This window comes from Neocloeon triangulifer, unplaced genomic scaffold (genome assembly GCF_031216515.1).
Source record: "Neocloeon triangulifer isolate White Clay Creek 2 clone unplaced genomic scaffold, ASM3121651v1 ptg000001l, whole genome shotgun sequence".
NCBI classification, from domain to species: Eukaryota; Metazoa; Arthropoda; class Insecta; order Ephemeroptera; family Baetidae; genus Neocloeon; species Neocloeon triangulifer.
The window spans coordinates 7410963-7430750 of record NW_026775544.1 but is presented as its reverse complement, the minus strand read 5'-3'; the positions used below and the strand labels follow the sequence as shown (position 1 = coordinate 7430750).

The window sequence follows — 19788 nt, the reverse complement described above, 5'->3', positions numbered from 1 at the left end:
GGAAAAATAAACAACAATACAAAAATACTTTAATTTTCAAAATAGAAAAATATTTAAAATAAAAATAATAAATAATGATAATAAACGCAACAATATTCAAAATCAGAGTAAAAAAATCATCATTGTTACTTCTGGTAATACTTATAGCTTATGACAACAATGAAACTGGCTCATGATATTGTTTATTGTTGGATTTGAATGAATAATCGTGCCATCGTTCTTCGAAATCCAGATCAGGCTACGATTGCCCTGATCGTTTCTTGGCTTGGCCAAACTTCTGCAAATTCTCAAGAGGCGGAGGTAAATTTAATTTTTATTCCACTAAAGTTTATTTCAAAAATTTCATTTTCAGGGCGATTTCTCAAACGAATACGAAACGGCCCAACAGCAACCGCAAGTTTCGCTGGGTGGTGCAGCCACAAGCACCCCTGCGCAGCGCCACGTGTTTTGGAGAACACGGCAGGTGCAGCAGTACCTTTCCAGCAGAGAGGTGCTTGCCCGTTATCAGGAGATAGAGCGCGACCTGAGACAGCGAGAGTCTGGCCAACAGCAGGAGGAGGAGCCTGAAATAATGATAGAACCGACAGAAAACAATCTTGCGGACAATACTTCCTGGTATTTAGACTCGCGGTCGAACTCCCTTCAGGACGGCTCACGGACCGACTCCGAGGTTTACTCGCGTTCCGTCAGCAATGCTACGTCAGAGGCCAGTTCCGATTCTGTGCCACAAAGTGAGACACCTGCCGCGCCCGAGAGCCCGCAGACGGAACAACCAAAACCCCAACAGGAGAGCAGCCCTTTGGACAACCCAATGCTGAGGGCGTTCATTTTGGACTTGAACGAGGCGGAGATGACGCCGATGCTGCATCTGGTGTCCAATATGATGATCCCAATGTATTTCAACGACAGCGAAGCCGAGGTGGTGCGCCACTTTCTGTTGCACAAAGTCGAGAGCACCATCAGTGCTATTCAGCATCGAATGGATTTGCTGGGAGTTGTCCACGAGGAACCTGAGGAAGAAACTCTTGAAGAGACGGAGGAAGATGCAGAAACTCTTCTCGAGGAGCAGGAAACAACTATTGATTCACAAGGTGATAGTAACATTTTCTCCAAATAATGTGATAAATTTTAGCCCAAATTTTAAAAATTAAAAAAAAACTCACTTTTATTACTACTTTAAGCTTTAACGACTTTAATGTAAAAAAAAACTGGTTTTAACAGAAGCGACAGAATACAGCACGGTGTTTCTTGATTCGGAGGACTCCACGATCAAGCCACCCGTTATATATGAGGTGCCGATGGAGTGTGGAGCTGAGCAGCAGGAGGAGCTGCAGGTGGAGTCAGTTGGAGAAAACGAGGATTTCACCGAGGCCTCCATGCAGTTGGTCAGGCAAATGATGGAACTGAAGACCAACAAGCAACGTCGTACTCTGCTGAAGAAATCGCGACCTTTGGTCAGTGAAAAACAACTGGCGATGCTGGAGTTCTTTGAACAAAGTCTGAGAACCCCTGAGGGTTCCTGGTGGAATTGCTGCCAGTAAACATTCAATTCGCATCTAATAGATAGTATTTGCGGGATTAAATTGAATTTTTATTTAATTAACAAAATGGAAAATCTTAAAGCATAAGATTAATTGAGAATTTTCGTATTTCTAAAATACCAGTTTAAAAAAATTTCATTTCATAATATTAATTGCGTAGGAAAAAATTATAATTCATGAAATTTCTCCGCTATTTTAAAATAAGTAATGATACTTACAATTAGTATCAGTTGAGCTACGAACGAAGTTTTTTTACGTGTCGGTTTTTATTCCACCCGCATATGAATATGTTTAAGCGTCAGTGATTTTTCATATTTTTGACCTCCTTACTCGTCGACTCTTAATCAGCGCTGACGGAAAAGGGAAGGAAATTTTCGTCTCAGCAGACGCAGCTTGCGATCATCAAAGGCGCGAACAAAAACATGGGAAAAACGCGGTCTAATGAATGGAGCAGCAGACGCTCGTCTCACTTTGGCGTCAGGCAGTGCAAAAATTGCCGCGTTGGAAAAGAAACCTTCAAAATTTCTTTCTTCTTTCCGCTCTTTCACATAAATAACTTTGAAACCCCTTATCAAAACGTACCGAGTTTTAATTTTTAAGGAAAATTTCACGAAATAAATTAATTCCCCAAAATAATATTGCAACTGACCAAGAAAAAAAATGGGCGAGCAAAAACCACTGATTTTACGCAAGATTTCCACAAACCGCTTTGCGACAGCAAAAACAAACCTCGGCTATTGCCAGAGAGAATCGCTCAGTCCGCTACATCATGTACAATCTGATCCACAAATCACCAGAGACGAAAACTAGTCTGCGCCAAACTCACTGAAAGGGCAGAAAAAGTTTTCCTCTACGAGCCACCTCCACGTGCCAAAAGCGGTGGTCTTATCGCTCTGACTGGGATCGCTCTACTTTTTCGTCCATGATTTCCCTGAATTATGGCAGGAAATGTGAAAAATCACGCTGGACTGCTTCTTGTTAAAATTAATTATTAAGCGCCGGCTGGAAGTCATGCAGCGAGTTTAAAGTGCTGAGCACATACTCGCTCCTCAGCAGACATGGTGTCGGTGTTGCTCACTGCTGAACGAGCACAATTAGGAGAGCGAGATTTGTTGCCCCTTTGAGTCGAGAGCTTTAAATATAGCGCCACTTTAGCGACTCTCGTCGCACACGTTATTCGTGCCTTGCTTTTTGCCCCACTTCAGACGGTGCTCGGGCTTCAGTTGATGAAGTCACTTCGCACGCTCATCTCTGTGCTACTGAATTAACCAGACAAAGTGTCACATCGTTTTTGCAATCAGGAACAAGTTAATGGATGGACACTTCTTAAGAGTCGTCAAACTCTGTTATCGTTCTTTTACTTTGTATCTGTCTTCAAAATAAAATATAATAGACAAGACAAAAACAAAGCAGAAAAAATCTATGTACTATTTAATCTCCATAGTTAAATTTTTTACAGGAGCTCCGTAGCACTTTTGTAAAAAAAAAATTTTGTTAGAATCGATTCCAGATAATATTTCAAAAGCGGATAAGTTATTATCTGGTTTTTCTTTAAAAAAGTGAGATTTATTTTTTTTATGATTGCAATTAACGTAATTAATTAAACGTGCGGATTGAGGATGACTAAAGCTGACATGTTGACCTGAGGGAATAGTTGAGATTAAGCAGTGGTTACTCAAAAGGAATCAATTCCCTGAATCAAAACCACACGACGCAGATTAGACTCAAGTTGCGTTTAAACTAGCGGTTTTCAAGTTTGCCCAGAATAGGCGGGTTGATGGCCAATTAGTCTAGTGAGTTGGCAAACTTGGGCCTCAAAGCAGGCAGATTTTTCGATAGATAAAAGACCTCTCTCTCTCTCTCTCTCTCTCGTGTTGGGCACAGGCGGTTTGGACGCAAATAAATTTCCTTCTTGAAAAGCGTGCGTGCGATGTATAAGCTGAGGTGTGCAAATAAATTCAGGCCGATTTATCTTGCACTTAGCTTCTGTCGATGTGGTAGCCGACGCATGCTTTCGCAGTGGAATTAAATCCGGCAGCAGGTTATCGACAAAGGCGTCGTATCTCGCTATTCACCCTTTCCGGCCACTGACGGTCTCCCGCACAGCAATGGTCTCGACCTCAAAATTTACGTAGAGATTGCGAAAAAAGTCATTGCATTGCAGAACAAGGAAATCCAGTTTTGAATTTTATAATTATGCTTAAATTTATGACGTGGTAATCATCAATTATTATCAAAAATTAACATGTATTTAGCCCTTTATCATATTATTATTTTTCTTTGTTCTCAGTCAATGCAAAATTTTTATCATATAATTATTTTTTTCTAAAAATTTAATTAATTATTTTGTTTCAAAAGTTTTCATTTGATCATTTCATATATTTTAATCCTGAGAGAAGCAAATTTTAGCTTATTTCATTTGCTTAATATGCTTTGACAATAACAGGTTTTATGGTAATAATTTAAAAAAAAAAACGATAAAATTCATTTTAAAATAATTTAGAACAGAATTTGTTAGAATTAAAGCAGCAACAAATTTAATTGTTATGCATTGCAATAATAAAAACCTCACACTAAGTGGAGCAGCCTAGAAATCTCACTATAAAATTCACGCTTCAAGTTCAGGCCTCTACAACAGAAGTCACCTCACTCTGTCAGTTAGTGGAATTTGCACAACCTCTCACGCGAGAATAATAAACTAACGCACTCGCGAGTCACTCTTTTTCTGGCAGAAATACAGAGACGTGGAAAAAGCGCAGCTAAAATGAACTTGTGTGACGCAAAGGTTTTCCGGACGACTGTCGTGCGCTCTTGTCGGTGAAAAATATCTCCCGAGCGAGCGCCTGGCGAGCAAAACCAGGCACTCCGCCGATCAGACGCGCAGCGCCGGTTGCATAACTTCTCTTACCGTCGTCTCCGAAAAGAAGGAAAACTTTTACGAGAACGGAAAAGTGATCCAACGTGCTGCTCCTAATTTTTTCAATCAACATTCCCAAACGCGTTTGGAAAACCTCCAACACATAGCAGCGATTGCTAGTTTTTTGAAAAACAAAAGAGTCAAAGGGCCATGCGGGGCTATGGTCAACAGAGAACTTCATATGCAGCGTTGTAATTCTCACGTGTCAAAGAAAAATTATGCAGTGTTCAACTTTTTCCCATTCGGCCTGTATCAAGTGATGCTGAATTTTTAGCAGCCGCGATCCTATTTCCTTTAAACTACAAAATAAAAAATGAATTTATTACCCTCTGAAAAAGAATAAAAACTATTATAAGCGCAAGACTCACAATCAGTAGTATTTAATTTTAATAGGTTCAATATTTAAAAAAAAAATGCTAATGAAATACTTTTTGTTTAAATAATTTTTAAATTACCAAAAAAAATTGTCAGGCAATTTGCAAGCTTAGAAGTTATGAAAAACATCAGAATTTAGCATATTTTTTAAAATGTATTATTTCTCATTCCTTAAACATTCAACTGTAATTTTATTAACAAAAGCAAGACACGTAAGCCATTTAAGTGCTTTTTGGAAAAAACAAAGCTTGGAGACCCTCGTATAAGTAGTCAAGAATCGTACAAAAAATGTGACCCATAGCAAGTTTCGATGAGCAGTGGGGCGTGCAAAGGAGCCAACCGAGTTAATTACTGCGCCAAACAAGCGAATCTGAGAGGGCGAGCACGAAAATTGCACAACGATGGAAGAGAAAAGAGAAACTGAACTGTCAGCAAAGTGGGTAGCAACACAATTAAGACAAAAAGCGGCCGGAGACAAAAGTTGGGAAAATTAGGCGGGCGGACCGAGGGCTGCTTTTTCTACACGAGCTTACATTTACAGAGACTGCTGCAGAATTTTGGCAGCCACGGAAAGCGGCCGGAAATTATGATCTTGTGTTGTTCATTCATTGCGCGGTCGGCGCGTCTCCGGGGGCGCAAAAACGAAACAATGATAATTGCTGTGCCATTTTTAATTTCGCCATCCAACCGGGTCAAATCGATAAACCACCACAGCATATGAAAGTGTGCACCTATTATCTGCCAGAAGGTACACTCAATTTTAAACGCACATGAACAAAAATATACAGAAGGGAATCGTTTCATTTTTGTTTGATTTACTTGAAAACGGTAAAAACATTATTTAAGTGTTTTTTTCTTGTAATTTATTTTTTTCTTGCTCCACAATTAGGGTTGCATGCCGCGACTTAATCTGATTGAACCGTTTATTTTTTATTAAAAAAAAAACCGCGAGAGGACACTTAATACTATATCAAATTATTTACTCCAAGCAAACGTTCTCCAAAAAATAAAATCGATTTTGATGAAAAGTTACAAGAGCAAAATTTTTATGAGGTTTAAAACTGATCAAATTCATATTTTTAGCTAATGACCGCTTTTTGTTTTGATTATAAATGGGTTTTTTAATATAAATATTCTATTCTGCAAGAATATTTAAAACGCCTGAAATAAACCAAAAATAAGATTGTTTGACAGACCATTGTGCGGGAAATTAATAAAAAATGAATGTTTACCATAACTATCATAGATGGCTGCAAAAACGTTTGAAACAAGAAATAACTCATAAAAGAATTAACATTTTAGGGATGGAGGTTCATTTTCTCGGCATGTTCTATTTTGCAGTTGCTGACAGCTCCGTTTTTCATTTTATTTTTTCCAAGCTGCGCGGTCGACAACTTTCTCGCAGGCTATACATTTTCGCCGAGTCGACAACCCCTGTGTACCGCTCACAGCGCAGAACTCGTGACAACCGTGATTCGGATTTAATTTTCGTCTCTCGAGGTTCATTTGCATGGAGAGCGCCGAAAGACACACAACTCTGTAATTCCAGTGGCTCGCAAATCCAACACGGTGCCTACAGTGTTTGCTTGCTTGCGAGTAAAGCACCCAATTTGGCCTCTAATTCGGTGAACACGCCGTGTAATCAAGTGGATCAAAACAAGCTGCAGAAAAACACCTTTTTCAAAGCGTGCGTGTTGAGAAACAAGACTCCTAACAAGCGCCAATTTATCATTTCCTCTTCAATTGAGAGTTATACTGTATGCATTTTAGAAAATGTAGAGAAACTTTAAAGAAGGAAATTCATTCACAATTTTGTTTTAAATGAAATTTTCTGCTATGACACCATGGAAGCGTTTTTTTTTTAATGCTAGAGATCGGAATCACTTTTAGTTTTAAATTATGAGGCATTTTTCTCCCTAGGATCAGTGCTTTTATTTCATGAATAAAAGCACTTCAATTTTCCTCCTATGAAGTAATTATTGAAACCTTAATAAAAATAATTTGATTTGCTCTGGCTCTATATTTACAACTTATTTGCCCAGGCCGGGGTTGAGAAATGGCCTGTTTTTCTCACTGGGTTGTGTGACATGTAATCAAATGTTGGCAGCAGGTGTCCATTTCATTTTGAGCCAAGAGAGAAAGTGGGAAATGGAGTTGCTCGGCCTTGGCGGATTTCCTGACGCATTATTAATATAAAGCAACTGTAGCTTAAGTTCATACACCACGCCTTGGCAGCTTGCTAAGGGGCCGTTTGGTGGCTAACGAGTTAGTTCGGCAGCGTCGGAAAAGGGCGGAAGCGGCGCCAGATGAGCATTTCGCACGCGGATCATCCGTCCGCCCTCAAGATGAACCACGTAAGACGGCGTTTTCGTATGCAAATGAAGCCGAAAACCGAGCAAGTTGCGTTCTGGATATTCTTGCTATATGAATTAAAAATTTGTGTATAATCGGAGTAATGATAAATAAATTGAGCAGTTTTTTCCTCCAGGTCTTTCAGAAAATTAGCCTTAAAAATTCCTCACAAAGAATTTTACATAACATATATTTTCTGCAGCTCTGTTGATGTTAAAATTATCATGAATTTTTAGTTTTTCTACCTCTTTTCTTTGATCACATTTTACCTTGCTTTTCATGAAAATGTTTTTATGTAATTAAAGGGAAAATTTAACTACTTGGGAGTTTTACTTTTTTAGGCTTTCGGAGTTTCTTTACAATCTGGGGGACTTTTCTTGTGATAGAGGGACCAGCTGCGTGTGCTTGTGTAGCCATGGCGACCTGAAAGACGTCACCTTTTCCAAAACAGATGATTTCAGTTGATTTATATTTGCTAGCAAAGATGCTGGGTAAACAAGAATGGCCATCGTCACTTTTTTTATTGCATGGCACATTTTTATTGTGTGTATTGAAGAGGAAAGTGCAATAGTAGCATTTTTCCACCGTTATTTTTGGATAATGAAATCATATTTAATATTAATTTACAAATAAGACTTCTAAAGATGGCGTCAAGTGCAAAAGTGGCTCCCTGACCATTATACATTTTATTGTTTTTAAAACTAGGTCAGTTTTAAGTATTTTATAATGGAGCTCTTGAATGGTACACTCAACCAAAACGGCAGAAAGGTGTTTCAAAAATGCAGAGATCCTATATTTTGAAATCACAACACTCAACAAGCACAGGTATTGTGTATTGTATTTTTATTATTTTTAAGAGAAAATTGATTGATACTTATTAAAGGAAGTTATACTTTCCAATACACACATAAAAAATTTAAAATTGAAATTTTGTCAAATTGCTTAAAAATTTCACCCCTACTACCGATTTCTCTTTTTATTCATCACCTGTTTGTTCAGGAACAAGAAATTCGCGTCAAGAGCAATTTGCCGTAGCTCGAATGAAAGCCGCCTTTTCACATCTATGTACTGCGACACTTAATGCTTTTCTTTTATTATCTGCTCGCTTTACATTGAAGTTGTTATTAGTGAACAATGGATATTGATTAAATTCGGAGACAAAAGGAACCTGATCCAGAAGTGTTATGTCAATGTACATAAATATAGTTATTGCATTTGCAGTATATAAATTTATAATTATGAACTGCATCTGATATGGTTGTAAGATAATTAAGATATTATCTGTAATGGATAAAAGTATATTTCGCATTGAAAGATGTTTCTTTCAAGACATTTGATAAGGTTGCATTCAAGCATAACAAAAATAATTGCTACATATTTTCCTGTATTAATTTTAGTATATTTTTATATTGATGTTACAGAGTGATAAAAAAAAACTTCTCAGATTTGCATAACTAAACTAATAGTGTTTTTAACGAAAAATTTGTACCGATATGTACTCTATATATTTTGTATAAAATAAAAATTAAAAACTAACCTTTGCAAATCAGTCCTTCTTGCTGAAGCAATGCATGATGAAAAGTAGAGTGGCAAGACTATTGTATTTTCCCCAAAAGAACGATGAACACACCAGAGGAACAGGAAGTGCTTTCCCAGCCTTTTCTTTTCGTGGGTCCACCTCTCCTCGCTCCGACCGTCGCACTGCACTGGGGCCACTGGGCGGCAAACGGGCAAAGCCGGCAACCGGCAATCGCCGGCCCCGATGCCCTTCGCAAGTTCGCCGCAGCCGCGCACTCTGCATTGCTCTGCATCGCGGGGTGCTTCACCGTTCAACCACCAGATGGCAGCGGTACATCAACAACAAGGGAAACACGCCGTTGGATTTTGCCTCCACAAACTTTGCACAAGGTTAATTGTCTATTTTTTAATTATTTTAGCTTGTCGTGGGTGGATTTATTCTCGTACATTAAATCAAGTAGCAAAATCTAAAAGTATCTTTGAATTCTAGAGTTGAAGCCACAAAAAACAGCAAATAAGTAATTCAAGAAGGGAGTGTATGAAAAATTTCCTTCCATCATGTCAACTTATGATTTTGGCTTTCGGGAAATCATACCTGATCAGACGTTGCCGGAAAAATGGAAAGAAGTAACCATCAACACAGGTTGGATTTCTTCATAATTATTTTATTGAAGATTGTTTATGTATTTTTAATAATCTTTACAGGCGGCACGCAAAGTACACTGCAAGATATAAAAGTGCCGGAAAGAGCCGGTGGATTTACCTACAAAGACACCACATTGCCATACACTAGGAACAGATTTATTTACTGGTTTGATAATTTATTTTAAAATATTACAACATGCAGTAACTTTAAATTATAATGTATTAATTTAGAGAAATGCTCGCTTTCTCAGTAAACTCATTTGCAACAGTTACATTTCATTATTTCTTTGGATAATTATTTTATTAAAAGACTATTACAAAATAATTATTTCAGGCGAATCAGCCATGATGTTCTGGAGCTAGTCGAGCACAGCCTGGATATCAATTTGGTCAACAACCATGTTCGCTTCCGATTCCAAGACTCGCCGATTCTGGAAGGGGTTTCCATCCAAGAGTCGGCTAATTCTGTGCAAGTTCTTGTGCCAACAGTATCGAGCGTCCACCGCCTAGTTTTCTCTCATCCAGACACTATCACCTCAAAAAGTTTGCAGGCGTTCAGCTTACGACAGCCGCAAGATTCAATCTTTGTCGAGGCCAGTGTCAATTGTGTCCAGCAGCAGTCCATTATCCACCATTCGGCTCCAAGTAGCAAAAAAAATATTTTAAAATTTCTATCCATTATATGATTTGTAATTTTTTTTTAAAGATTCTGCTCTGCCTCAACTAGCTGCTTCTTACCTGGCCGTCAATGATGAGGCTATTTTTGCACTTCAGTACAACTCTGGTTCGACCCTGCTCGTTCGAATGGATTACATCAGTGGTGCTGTCAATGCGGTTGAAATCAAAGAGACAACCCTCATGACTAGATTGTTCTCTGGTATGCTCATGATCTGGTTAAACTTACAGAGTTTCAATAACAATTAATTCAGGTATTGTCCCTGGTCCCCTATTACGATCAAAGGGTGCTGAAGAAGAATGCGTCACATCTCTGGTCTTGCACACTCTTGGACTGGCCACGTACCTCTTCACACTGACTCAGGACTGCAAGCTGAAATTGTGGTCTTGTGACCGACAAGAATGCATAATGGTAGCCAACCTTTTAGACTTGCTGAACATGCCCAAGCCCCAGCAGGGTGTTCCTGAACCAGGACGTCAGTTGAACAGTTTTGTTTAAATGATCCCACTGACATTTACTTGCAGGACAAAATCACACTCTTCGAAAGGCAGTTGGCCGAGATGAAAATGATCTGCACATTGGCATCTTCCTGTCATTCACTAGGAAGAACGCATTTCTCATTGTAAAACCTGCTTCTGAACAGGGATACTTTGATCTCAAATGCCTCATTGCTGTTAGTGACAATCATATTGGCCCGGATGTAGGTTTCAATAATAATTGTGCATGTGGCTTAAAAAAATTTGTTTTTCAACAGAATGATTTGGTCGACTTTTGGATTAGTTGCTCGTCAATTTGGGCAATGTGGTCAAACCCAGACGGAGAAACTGTTGTACGTCATCGACGTCTGCGAGACGAGGTGACTCACTCTCATGGCACAAACTGGACTCAAGTTGTACCTGAGACTCCGCCAGACCGAAACTTTGACCCCAGCACCCAGGGCACCGTTGATCCGAAGCAAGCTTATTTGAACTACATTTTCCAGCCAGGGAAGTTTCCACTATCCGTCATTAACAGAGCACTAACTGTAAGATTTGGTTTTTGAATTCTGAGAGTCTGTCAATTTAACAAATTATTGATCAATTAGATTTACCGTCGACCCAGTGGAGGCTCATTGCCCACACATTTACCAGAGGTATCTGCCTCTGTGCTGAAGGAGAGGGTGTCTGTTGTTGTGGAGAATGAGATTAAGAATGAAATTTCTGACCTAGACATCACTGATGAAGAGTATTTGGAAATATCATGGGGCGCTTGGGCCAAGTAATGATTACCAAACACAAAATTGAATTAATCTAAACATTTTATTTTTAAGGTTTTATTCCTGCTGCATTCAATACTACTGGGCCGGCACCAGACCAGTAGCTCTTTTGGCAGCTCCAGCCTCAGACATGATTCCAGGTCCCCTGTCAAACAATCCAATTGGAATTGTCTGCAAGGCCCAGTTTTCCCTGTTTCGACCAATAGACGAGTTGGATCACCTCTGGACAATAGGACCTGGCATTGCTGACCTTGCAGCATTCAGTCCAGTTACTAGACCTAAAAATGTTTGCACTCCAGAAATGGTTACATTCTTCCAAGCTCTGCACAGAATGGACAAGCATCTTCCACAGGAAATGAAAGATAATTTTGACCTTGCGATCCATTATCAAGAAGATCCTAAAACTTTAGTCGCCAGCTTGGTTGAGGGGTATGATAGTGAGGTAAATAAATTTTGGGTAGCTTTTTCTCTATGGTAATTTTGGATTTAAAATTATAGTATTTCTCACGCCGCTCAGCAAACAAACTTCTCGCCGGAATTGTGCCCAGCATGTTGGACGAAGTTGTACACTTGCTCACGTTCTACTCGCTCGACCACAACACGGCCACCGAAATGGATATCGAAGGCGACGACCTGCCCAAAAAAGAGCTCGACAATATGTCATACCTCTTTAGCAGCCAACTCGGTTGCAACGTTGTGGCTGAGGCCTTGCACCAAACCTGTAGTGGCCGGTTCAATGTTCTGCGCAATCTTCTTTTCCTTCTCCAGTGCCTGAAGAAGCATTTTGTTACTATATTCCCAAAAGTGGACGTCAACAGTGCTCTGGCTGAGAGACTGCGCAGTCGACTCATTCCGGCTGTCTGCCAGCTTCTCCGATGCTATTACATTCTGAATTGGGTTGCTCTGGCACCCTGTGGGCCTGTTGTACCTACAATGCTTGATGCTAGCATGCAGCAGCTCAATATTCTAAGTATGCGAGACAAAGTTGAAGGGGCCGATGCAGCACACCTTGCTCTTAGAGGCCACCGATCACATACTTTACTGTCTTTGTTTTTGACATCCAAATCAGCCAGGTAAATGATTCAAGACAAATTGAATTTCAAATTATTGTAACCTTCTTTTGCAGATATGTTCACAATTTGATGGCTCAACAGAGCACAGAGTTGGACTTGCTGAGCCAGTGGCACACCTCTCTCCTGCCCTTCATGACCATTGTTGGCAAACTTATGTGGCCGTCAAGCTATCTTTTTGTATTCCCAGAGTTTCTGCTTACTTCATGCCAATACTTGCTGGTAGAGCAGTATGTCCACCTGTTGAAAACCTGGTGTGATGGCAACGTCCACTCGCGAGAGTTTATTCTTGGCTCTGTCCTGCTTGACATGGGAGAGGCTGAAAAAGCTTGCGACCACTTTTTGGTTGCTGCCAAAGGAGTCAATAACGAAAGCTTTTTGGCAAATCATTTAGCTCAGCCTAACTACGAAGACGAACTGGAGCCCACAGCCGAACACAGACTTGTTCTCTACTACTTGAAGGTCATACTTTGATTTATGATAATTTAATGCGTAAAATTCAATTATATTTCAATTTCTAGGTCATCAAGTTGTTTGACCAACTGGACCACTCTGACTGTGTCCTGCGAGTAGTAGATCAGGCGATAAGGGGAGCTGATATATATGACACTGAGATGGCTACTCTTCATTCCATAAAATTTCACCACCTGCTGAGAATCGGCCGCCATGCTGAAGCGTTCGAAGCCATGCATTGCAATCCAGACCCCTCAAGAAGACAAGATTCATTGCGCCAGCTGATCAACTCTCTTGTCCAGCACAGAAAGCTTTACCAACTGATCTCATTCAGCTATTCAGATTCTTTGCTTACTGTCGCAGAAGATGTGATGCTGATTAAAGCTAGATCACAGGACCTGCTTGCTGCTGATTTTTATACTGTTCTCCACGCTTTACATGTAAAACACCGCAACTACAGAAAAGGTATAAGTTAAATTCTCCATTAATTCATTCACCAAATTTTATTTGTAAATACAGCTGCTTCGATTAAGTATGAGCAAGCGTATCGTCTCAGCAGGGAGGTCAACGGCCTTGCAAGTCTCAAGCAACAAGTGCGCTGTCTGCAAACTGCCATCAACGAGCTCTGCTTGGTGCCTAAAGAATATCAATGGGTGCTCAAGCCTCAGTGGGCAATTCGGAATGCAGCGCTTAGTTCGGTATTCAGCGATTATGAGCCACCAAACCAGAGTCCTAAACGAAATTATGATGGTGAAGAAATATTGCCAGTGGATGTAAAAAAGAAAATGGAAATTGTCGAGCTCTGGCAGATGAGGAAGGACAGTGAGGTGCTGCTGGCTAAGATGGAATTAGTTGGACCAGAGGCAGCCAACAGTCGGGTTTCAGGTATACAAATTTGTTGAATATTCCTTTGAGCAATCTAAACAAATATTTATCTTTCAGCTGTCGCGCATTTGTCTGTTGAGCAGTTGGTTGTTGTTTTGTACAGCCAGAGCTTCTTTGATTTGGCACTACGTCTTTCAAGCCTTCACGAATTGCCAAAAGGTAGCATTTTGGAAGCCATTGCAGGGAAATGCGTTTCCGTCACTCGAGATGACGAAAATGAAGCCAACTCGAGTTGGTTAGGATATAACTATACATCAGGTAAAATTTGAGATTTACTTGTCATTATTTCTGGATAATAAAATAATCTGCAGATGTTGCCTGCGGAGATGGCTCAGTTAGCAGTGTTGCTTGGAAATATCTTCAGAAGTGTTTAAAACATCACGAAGTTGGTAGACAGACTGAGTTGCACAAGGCTATCGTTGTCAGACTTATCAAAGTTGAAGCATTTCTGCCACAATGGCTGATTGATTCCTACAAGGTATTACCAAGAAAAATCATTTGTTGATACACCTGCTTAGATAATATTTTAAATGTTAGAACCGTAAGGCTGCTGAACTCCTGAGGGTCTTGCTGATGGCAGGACGTTTAGAGGAGGCTGGTCAACTAAGTTGTGAGCTCTACAATGCTGGTATGGGTCATGGTTCTAAGGAATTTGGAATGGGCCGCGGATTGCACGAAAAAAATGCCTCAGTCTGGCTCCCCCACAACTTACTTCAATGGGCTTTGAAAGAACTCGAAGCAGCCGTCGAACAAGACAAACTTGGAGCACCCTTTTCTCAAGTAATTTATAGCATACCTTTCAATAATACCCGATTATTCGTTTTTTTTTTTAGCTGTTTGAGGATCTAAAGGATTTACAAAGCAAGTACATAGGCAAGGCAAAAAGAATGACCGAAGGAATGAAGATCAGCACTAAGAAAACTGCTAAAACTAAGTGATGATGAGTTTTATTTAATTATATTTCAGGCTTCTTTGATTAGAAATAAAATTCAACTTTTTAATAAGCTGGTTTAATTGAAATATCAAAAAATATTAACATTTTCTCCAAGAAAAATTCATTATACTTTTTTTAGTACTGTTTATACTGTTCAATTTTCCATGAATTTTAAATAAAGTGTTCATTTTCTTCAGTATTTTAAAATTGATAAGTTTTGTTAAAATTCAAAGGCATCAAACTACATCTCTTTCATACTATATAAGCAGAGTGACTGATGAAAATGAAATATAAAATTTAATGTAACAAAATTACGCATGTAAATTTCTTGTCTGCTTATAAACAATTGAAAACTTTTTATTTGAAGTAAATCAAGACGATGATTCACTCCTTAACAAATTGCAAGTCATGAGGAAGTATAACCATTATCAAATTGCAAACTTTCGGTTTATAACTTAGGTAATAGAAACAATTCAATTGTTACAAAGCAACCACAGTACCTTTCATGGCATATCACCCAATTAAAATTGAGTTGAGCGAGTTCATACATCAGAAGAGAGTGAACGAATGGGGTCGGCGTGGCGGTTTTAGAGAAAGTGCTTTTTTCAAGAGATCTGTTAGGCGGGGAAATTGGTAGTCTGTATCTTGTCTGCAACAAGGCACAAGCTCTGCACAGCTATGGCGAGCCGTGCTATCTTACTTGCTGCTCTCCTTGTTGCCGTCTACTTGGCGCACAACAATGAAGCTAAAGTCGTGGTCAGTATGCATTATAATTTTAAATTCATTTAAAATTTTTATCAGTAATATTCTTAATTTAACATTTTTTTAAATTATCATTATTATGCATGTGAAAAAGGATGGCTAGAAAATATAGAAACATTTATTACATTATTATGTTTTTAAACTATCGATTTTTAGGTCATTAAAAATTTCAAATTCAAATCAATATATTTTTCCATGATATAGATATTGATAAAAAAAAAAAATGCCTGTATTAATTGTAGAAAAAGGATCGCGCCCGTCGAGGTGTGGTGGCCGTCGCCCCTTTGGCCATCGTCCAAAAGCGCCGTGACCGCGAGGAGCAGGACCTGACCAAGATCCCTGGTGTGCCTGGCGTGGACTACCCGTTGTTCCGCTCCGTGCCGCCCACGCACTTTGATTGCAGTACTGTTCCCGCACACCCCGGGATGTACGCCAACGTTGAAACTGGATGCCAGGTCTGTTAATAACGCTCATTACGCATCTAAAGCCTAAAAAATAATCCAGATTTCTTATGAGAAATTTCATGTTATATTTTGCAGAAAAATATTTGTGGGTTCAATTCTCGCCTGCAGCCAAAAAAAGCTCGTGAAAAATGAAAACAAATTTACAAAAGAATTTTAATACAATTGATTATTTCTAAAATGCCGTTACTTTAAGTGAATAAAAATACATGCATACGCTCTTTTACATATAATATTGTGGTCACTGAATTGGTTGCAGTAATTAAAATATTATATATTTCACAGCGACGCGCGAGCCGAGCTATAAAACACTCGTGGGAACGCGCGTCTAGTATTTTATTCAGTGAAAGTAAAGCCAAAACCTTCACGGTGTGCGAGACACAGCGCCTTGGGAATAAATCGTATGGCTGCTTTATATCTCGTAAAAGCATTTTGCTTTTCTGAACTGCCTTTCTTTTTCTGCGATTATATCAAGTTTATTTTGTGTCACGTGCAAATCAAGTAAAGCGCGCGCGGCCTTTACACACAGGTGATAATAATTAAATTTTTTACGGGCTTTCAACTGTCTGTATATCCAGCCGTCAATAAGGTAGCGAGTGCAGTGATAGTAATACAGCCTCGGGCTCCAGCTCACCTGGATCTGAATCTGAATCACGATGGTTGCGAAACCACATGCAGCTTGTGAGTAAATTAAATTTTAAGTGCGCGCGCGCTCTTTGATTGCGAAATATAGCGGTCACTCACTTAATAAAAGGCGTTTGAAAATTTAGTCCTCAAAAAAATTGTTAATAGTAGCAAAAGAAATAAAATGCGTTATTTTAAAATTGAATTTCAATAATTATAATATATTGTTAAATGAACGATAGCCTTTTTATAATTATGTTAATTTCAAAATTAAATAGAATTTTCTTGTTTTAATTTTAAAAAGGGAATGTATAATATATTTATTAGGAAAAAGATGGTATTTAATTAATTTATTTAGTTATCCACCAACTTTGTACTGTACTCGACCCACTATACATATACATATAATGTATGTACATACATTTGCTTGCGTAACGCGACGCGTGCATCAAAGTTCATTAAATTCCCCCCAAAGAGGTGGGCTGTTTAATTTGGCGGAATGTGTAATTTTGAAGGCAATGTTAGCGCTTGTGGACCAATTATGTGTTTGCGTTTTGTTTTTAGGCGTACCACGTTTGCCATGACGGCCGCGAAGGTCGACAAGGCGCCGCTTTCCTCTGCCCCAATGGTACTCTGTTCAACCAGAAGGAGTTTGCCTGCGACTGGTGGTACAATGTCGACTGCCCCAGCTCCATCACTCTCTACAGGTGGATACTAGTTTTTCTTATTAATCAATTTTCCTACTCTCATTTGCAAGCACTAATAATTCACTTCTCTTAATTTTTCTTTTGAAAAATTAAATTTTACAAATAGGTGAATGCCTGACCTTGTATATATGATTACCTCATATATGATTATTGTTTCAAATTTCTTGCATATTATACTTTTATTGCAATTGTAAACTCTAAAAATTTTTTCTTGATATAATTATTATAAATTCTGTTAATTCTGCATCTATTATTTTTTTTTTAAATTTAAACAATGTCCCATTTGATTTTTCAGCCTGAACTTGGACCCGGCAAAGAACCCGTACTTCCCTAAACCCCAGAAGAACCTCGAGGTGGTGCACGTTTGAATGCGAGAAATGATGGGAGCCCTCACAGCTTTGGGGCTGCCGGTCTCGCTAGACACGTACAAGAATATGGCACTGATTGCTGGGCTAGATGTCACCCTTTTCCACCTAGGTCTTGAGTTCTTGTTAGCACTTGGCCTGGGACAAATTCTTATTGAATTATCCATCATTATGCATGATCAATTTTTAACAAATTACTTCCAATATCATCAAAACCAATCATGATATGTATCCATTGTTAAGAATTATTTTTATATAATAGCTATTTATTAACACAACACATTAAAATGATTTAAAACGAAAAAATGTCGTGTCTGTAAATAATATTAAATAAAGTGATGCACCTCAAAATATTATATTATGTTTTATCTTCAAAACAATCCCACAAACTAATAAATTTACAGTAATTATTCTACTTTTTTATTTAAGTTAAACTGGTTATAAACTAAAGACAAACTATGAAATTTTGTCCATTGTTACGTTAATAAATTTCAAAACAGGACTTTAATAAAATTGTATTATTAACAGCAATTGGCAAATATTAAAATTTGCAATTGTTAAAAATAAATTAATTTACTGTGTGCTTAATAATTGAGAGGAAGATCCGCGTTGCTCATTTATTTCATTTCTCGGATTTCTCCTAAAAGTTTTAAAAGTATTTGTCCAAAATTGTAATTTATTTTAGGTATTTTGATTTTAAGGTGGTTATAGTACAAATAATTAAAGGGGAAATAAAGGCGACTCATTAAAAACGACAGGAATTTATCATTGAAAGTTTTTTTAAATTTGTATTTATTTCTTTCTCTCTGTGTGTACAAAAACTTTGGCCCACTCGTCTAAAACCGCGTATTTTTTTCAGTTTAATACTTCATTTAAGCTCATTCTGTTGAACTAATTTACTGAACAAGAACAGGTGTTGGGTGCACACTTTTTCCAGATTTCTTCACCACTGCATTGAAACCATTAATAGCATCAGCGGTGTAGCTGACAGTGCGCACTGAACCATCGGGCTCCACAAGGCTGTACTCGCCCTTTACGACATCACCATCGCGAATTTCCCACTGGTTTTTCTGGTCACCGGTGTGGGGATCGTTAACGCCATAGCCAAAGCTATAAGAGGGACGCGACTAAAAAAAAAAAAAAAAAACGAAATTAAGGAAATTAATTAATATTTAAAATATTGTATAATAATATTGGATGGAAAAAAATAATAATATTATAATGAATTGATATTTATTTTTTAATTTTCCCAGTGTCAAAAATAAGAGAAAATTAGTAATTAATAAAAAAGAAAGAAATGTTGAATAAAACAAAATACAGTTTGTTATTATATGGAAATTAAATTAAAATGCACTTACATAATAATCAACCACAGGGGCAACCGGGTGGTGGTTGCTGACGACAGGATAAGTTGCTGTGGTGTATAAAGGGTTAGTGGAAACCTGTTGGTGGTATTGATGGGAGTGAGCGGGCAGAATCACAGGCGTTTGGATCAGTGGTTGATGTTGGTGATGTGCGTAGTACTGATCACCATAACCATAACCTGGGGTCAGCGCGCCGTGATCGTAGGCCAAGCCGACAGGATATTGATATTGCAAAGTTGACGGCACAACGCCAGCATGGCTCAGAGCAATAAAGCCACACAGGAAAATGATCTAGAAAATTATTAAAATGTAATTTAAATATTGAATTTTGAAAAATTATTAAAATTAAAATTATTGAAACAAATAATTATTAACAATAAAAACCGCACCTGAAGCATGATGGTCTAGTTCAAGTGAGCTCAAACAAGAGATTGGTCTTTTGTGCGAATCTTCTCGTATTTATATCAAAACGTTGACCAATATGCAAACATGCAAATGTCGCGCAACTGGACACAATAATTGAAAGGTGGGGCAGCTCTTCCCTTTGCAAATTCAGGAAAACGCAGCTCAAAAAGAGACCAGCAAGGTCAGTACAATACGTTTTGTCGCTTAATTAACCAGTGGATTGAGGCATCCTCTCTGTTTTCTGAGAGTGTGATTTTATAACAGCTTTAAGATTCCCTGCGGTGTCGCGATGGCAAATCAGACGTTCACATTTCTGTACATGTTATTTCGTACAATGCCCACATAAGAAAGGTTACATCACTTCCGCGCTAAATTGTCTGTCTTGCTTTATGTCTGGAATTTTTAATTAAATATAATATATCATTCCACGAAAACTAAAATGTATAAATGAATTATGTGATCGTGGTCGACGAATTTGC

General features: G+C 38.5%; 4 protein-coding genes across 5 annotated transcripts in view; 2 read left to right on the top strand and 2 right to left on the bottom strand.

The window, feature by feature from the left end:
• LOC132193453 (glutamate receptor ionotropic, NMDA 3A-like) overlaps window positions 1–8878 on the bottom strand; it is a 33824-nt gene extending 24946 nt beyond the window's left edge. For both annotated transcript variants that reach the window (XM_059614143.1, XM_059614152.1), the window contains exon 1: window positions 8723–8878. The gene's annotated coding sequence lies outside the window, so the exon portion shown is untranslated. The remainder of the gene's footprint in view (window positions 1–8722) is intronic.
• An 81-nt stretch (window positions 8879–8959) lies between these two features.
• On the top strand, window positions 8960–14691 carry LOC132193446 (nuclear pore complex protein Nup160 homolog). The gene is made up of 18 exons (XM_059614129.1): window positions 8960–9093; window positions 9194–9346; window positions 9409–9514; window positions 9683–9993; window positions 10055–10225; window positions 10278–10499; window positions 10549–10724; window positions 10779–11048; window positions 11109–11281; window positions 11334–11721; window positions 11778–12352; window positions 12406–12811; window positions 12871–13267; window positions 13322–13687; window positions 13745–13945; window positions 13999–14165; window positions 14225–14467; window positions 14521–14691. Exons 2-18 carry the CDS (start codon window positions 9262–9264, stop codon window positions 14623–14625), a joined length of 4362 nt encoding a protein of 1453 aa, XP_059470112.1. The 5' UTR covers window positions 8960–9093; window positions 9194–9261; the 3' UTR covers window positions 14626–14691.
• A 530-nt stretch (window positions 14692–15221) lies between these two features.
• LOC132193017 (uncharacterized) lies at window positions 15222–17896 on the top strand. The gene is made up of 4 exons (XM_059613319.1): window positions 15222–15377; window positions 15626–15838; window positions 17033–17175; window positions 17471–17896. The coding sequence occupies exons 1-4, from the start codon at window positions 15300–15302 to the stop codon at window positions 17541–17543; spliced, it is 507 nt and encodes a 168-aa protein (XP_059469302.1). The 5' UTR covers window positions 15222–15299; the 3' UTR covers window positions 17544–17896.
• A 411-nt stretch (window positions 17897–18307) lies between these two features.
• Window positions 18308–19438, bottom strand: LOC132194416 (cuticle protein 19-like). The gene is made up of 3 exons (XM_059615674.1): window positions 19294–19438; window positions 18899–19195; window positions 18308–18667 (listed from the first exon to the last, which is right to left on the bottom strand). Exons 1-3 carry the CDS (start codon window positions 19300–19302, stop codon window positions 18437–18439), a joined length of 537 nt encoding a protein of 178 aa, XP_059471657.1. The 5' UTR covers window positions 19303–19438; the 3' UTR covers window positions 18308–18436.
• Window positions 19439–19788: the final 350 nt, after the last annotated feature.